Raw genomic sequence first — 4,517 nt, forward strand, 5'->3', positions numbered from 1 at the left:
AATGGTCACTGTTCTTGAGGGGGAGTAAGAGGGCAAAGCAATGCATGAAAATAAAATATTTATTAAGTGTACCTTTTATAAAGCAGCTAATGAAGCAGACATCTTATTATTGACCACACCATTCACCAGTTGGCACAGTACATGAGGGTACCACAGAAAGTCACCACAGTAGAATAAAATCAAGGAATTCACATGTTGCATTAAGTGGTCTTTCATTTCAATTAAATGCAAAAAGGTTAAGCACTTTGAAACCAGGATCTTCATAAAAGGTAGCCAGCCACCTGCAGTCTAAACCTATAGACCTGTACTAAAATTGTGTGACAGACTTTTTCCCAGGGCACAAAGAAATAAGGCTCAGAGTCTTCAAGTGTTCATATTTCACTTTGACCTTCAGAACAATAAAACATTCCAGAATAAAATCTGCATGCTCCAATTTATTGGTACCTCCAGTCACATGTTAGGTTTGTAAACAGGAAGAAGGAAACGACTGAGCTCGAGGTTGAGTTCTGGACCCCGCAAAAAAAATGAAAATATTCCAGGACAAGCCTTGGAGAAGAAAGATGTAAAGCCAGGGGTGCTGCTGAAATTAAATGTCACTGATGTGCTATAAAACATAGACTCTTGCACCATAGTAAGATCCAAGGGTGTGTCCAGAGCTTTCACAGAAGGAGAATGAGGAAAGTGTCCCAGTGAGTTCTAGTGCCCAAGAACCTTGCAACTCCAGGGTTCTCAGGAAGGCTGTGTGCCCAGTCAGAAAAAAAATCTACTGTGAGTCACTGTCTCTTTGATTCCCTGTGACTTCTGCTGGCTTCTGGGATGGCAAATTCCCTGGAGCAGCAGAGATTGGGGTAGAGAAGCTCAAATGCCAACAGATCACACCATCACTGTATCTGTACCCAGAGTGCCAGAGTGGTCTGTATGTGGGCATTGAGACCCCAAATCAGAATCCTGTTGGTTTCCCAAAGAGCGCAGACTGGCTGGTGTTGACACTCTAAGTGCATGTCACAGCAACACTGTGTAATGCCTCTGGGTCCAAAGATGATAATGTGTTTAGTCTCCAGTTAGTAATGCTGATCTTGAACTAAATGCTGAGACTTTGAACATTGGTGTTTGGGCACATGCCTGTCTTCTCCCTGAACATCTAGACCCTGCTAGCTCATTCTGTGTGCGTGCATGTGTGTGCACATGTGTATGTGTTTGTGCACATGTGCGAATACTGCATTGTGGAGGGAGAAGAGGAAAGTGTACATGGAGAAAGTGGATCTGTGACTTTTGGGAAGTGCTCTTGCTCTGTCATGGTGAGTTCAAAAATATGTGTGGAAACAAAAAAAATTTTAAACGTGTCGCAGAGTGCCATTGAGCTGGCCATTCCCAGTTGAAAAACCTCTGATCCATAATATTCTATATTTAACAACTTAAAGGTATTTCTTGGATATCTTTCATACCTTCACGGTCACGTCCTACCTCAAGGCTGAGAAGACTTCGGAGAACATGTTTATCAGGTAAGTAAAGCCTTTGAGACCCTTGGTGAATTGCCATTCTAAATAAAACACAACATCCACAGCCACAAGGCATCACTTGTGCCTCTACTAGAGCATGGTGGGCATATTATCATTGCTGATCCTGTTATTGCCCATCTTTTTTATTCTAGCCATCTTAGTGGGTATGAAGTGGTATTTCACTGTGGTTTTGATCCTTATTTCATTAATGAATAATAATATTGAGCATCTTTTTATGTGCTTATTGGCCATCTGTATATTTTCTTTAGAGAAGATATGAAAATATGTCTATTCATCATTTACTCAAATATTTTCTCTCATTCCGTGAGTTGTCTTTTCACTTTCTTGATAGTGTCCTTTGAAAAACAAAAGATTTGTACCCTATTTTTATGAGGTACGGTTTATCTGTTTTTCTTCTGCTTGTGCTTTGGGGTGTCATATTTGAGAACCTGTTGCCTAATCCAAGGTCACAAAGATTAATGGCTATGTTTTCTTCTAAGAGTTTTATGGTTTTAGCTCTTATCTTTAAATCTTTGATGCACTTTGAGTTAATTTTTATATAGAGTGTGAAATAGGAGTCCAACTTCATTCACTTACATGTGGATACTCAATTGTCCCAGAACCATTTGTTGAAAAGACTATCATCCTTATTGAATTCTCTTGTCATACCTGTCAAAATCAACTGGCCATAAATGTAAGACTTTCTATCTGTCCTCTCTATTCTATTCCATTGGTCTATATGTCTATCCTTTTGCCAGTATCATACTCTTCTGATTACTATAGCTTTGTAGCAAAATTTCGAAAGCAGGAAGTGTGAGTCCACCAACTGTGTTTTTCTTTTTCAAGGTTTATTTGACTCTTCTGGGTCCCCTGCATTTCCATATGAATTTTAGAATAAGTTTATCAACTTGTGCAAAGAAGTCAGCTAGGATTCTAATAGAGATGGCACTGAATCTGTAGACCCATTTGGAAAGCATTGTCATCTTAATAATATTCATGGATCTCTGACCCACGAACACAGGATGTCTCTCCATTTATTTACATCTTCTTCAGTTTCTTTCAATGATATTTTATAGTTTTCAGGGTATAAGTCTTTTGCTTCTTTTGTTAAATTGATTCCTAGTTTATTCTTTCCAATACTATTATAAGTGAAATTATTTCTTAATTTCATGTTCATATTGTTCATTGCTAGTATAAAAAAAATACAACTGATTTTTGTATCTTGAGCTTTGTACTCTGCATCTTTGCCGAATTCATTTATTTGTTCTAATGGGTTTGTGTGTGCACGTGTACGTATGTGTGAATTCCTTAGAATTTTCTATATACAAAATCATGTCGTCTGCAGAGTTTTACTTCTTTCTTTCCAATCCAGATGTTTTTTCATCTTTTATTTTTCTTTCCTAATAACTTCCTAAATATTAGCTTCTTAAACATTTGTAATCCAGGTTTTAATTGGCTGCCTATACCAAATGGTCTCATAAGGTAATCCCTACTCCTAGGGCTACCCTCTGACAAGCTGGTACAAAGGATTCAGGGATTAGTTCACTCAAAGGCAAACACACTCTGAGGTCAGGAGGATATGAGCACCACCTCCCATCTGTGGTCCCATTACCACACCTTACTCCAAGCTCAGGACACTAGGCTTCCACACTCAAATGATCACCAATCTTAGACTTGCTACTTTTCATAAGATCCCAGAATAAAGGAGAAATAAAGATACCAGAGTGAAGTTATAGGTCCAGAAAACATAAACAACCCATCCAGCAGCCAGGGGCAGCAGTGGAGTCAGGGAAGCGGAGGTACCTGTGGGGGTCCAGAGGAAATCTAGGGACTGCCTGGTGGCTGAATCACCCCACAGAGACCACTTCCCCATCCCGTGTCAGAATCCCCCCAATCCCACTCAAGCTGCCCCAAGGTGTGGAGGGCTGCAAACTGAAAGGTACCTTATACACATATTAATATAGCCATCAAAGGGCAAACTGTCCATGTCACATAACCCGAGTGGAGGGAGGCAGTACAGCCCTGGGTCGGTCACACGGAGGATGGCTGTGAGCAGCTCCTCTGGCTGGAGCTGTGCCGGCTCAGGACAAAGGTGGACGAGTTGCTCTTTTTGCTGACACTCGTCTCTCCTGGCCGGGGGCCCTTCAGGTAGCCGCAGGAGCAGCAGAGGAAGCGCTGCATGAGCTCGTGGAAGAGGTGGCCTGAGAAGAGCATGTAGATCCAGGGATTGCAGCAGCTGTTGAGGCTGGCCAGGAGCATGGCGATGATGAAAGCTGAGGCTGCAGGGGGTGGGAAGAAAAGAGAACAGGGCATCACTACTAGAGCATTAACCATCATTTGCTGAGATCAGCCTTTCCAGGGACCAGGTGCTGGGCCACAAATGGAGTACTAAAGAGGCAAAGTCTGTCTTCTTCACACATCCTTGCTTTGGTTGTGCACTCGGCCTGCCCTGGAATGCTCCTTGTCCTTTCTCTCATCAAACACTTCCCCACTGCGTGCTTCCATCGGCAGGAGCTGTCCTCCTCACGGCCACCTGTCCATTCATCGCTCACCCAGCAAATGTCAAGTGCCTACTGTTCAGGGTGCAGAGTCCAGAAGCTGCCAGACTTCATTTGTATTCCAGTCCCATTAGGGACAAATGACTTTAACTGCCCCCAAACTACCGTTTCCTAATCTCTAAATGGGGACAGTAAGAGTATTCAAACCTCACAGGAATGCTACAGGGATTAAAGAGTGCCTGGGACACAGTAAGGCAACAGCAAGAAGGCTCGGAAAATCCGTGAGTCTTCGTCTTTTCTGCAGAAAGTGCTCAATACATGGTGGCTGCCATCATGACCATGTGTCAGGCACCAGGCTAAGCACCGGAGGCACAAAAATAAAATGAGTAGCACCATGAGGCGGGCATGACGTGGTTCAGGTGGGTACACCTAGGAGGGGTGTGACTCTGAGAGCAAATCGCAGTCGGCCCCACAGAAGCCAGCATTTGAGCTGACACCTGAAGGGTGCTCATGAATTTTC

At 42.8% G+C, this 4,517-nt stretch overlaps 1 protein-coding gene across 1 annotated transcript in view; it reads right to left on the reverse strand.

The window, feature by feature from the left end:
• Positions 1-3,530: 3,530 nt before the first annotated feature.
• The window catches only part of OXTR (oxytocin receptor), a 17,188-nt gene continuing 16,201 nt past the window's right edge, over positions 3,531-4,517 (reverse strand). Inside the window, exon 2 of the mRNA XM_006917574.1 lies at positions 3,531-3,778. Within this exon, the coding sequence (XP_006917636.1) occupies positions 3,531-3,778 (248 nt within the window). The remainder of the gene's footprint in view (positions 3,779-4,517) is intronic.

Source organism: Pteropus alecto, unplaced genomic scaffold (genome assembly GCF_000325575.1).
Source record: "Pteropus alecto unplaced genomic scaffold, ASM32557v1 scaffold75, whole genome shotgun sequence".
In the NCBI taxonomy this organism is placed as follows: Eukaryota; Metazoa; Chordata; class Mammalia; order Chiroptera; family Pteropodidae; genus Pteropus; species Pteropus alecto.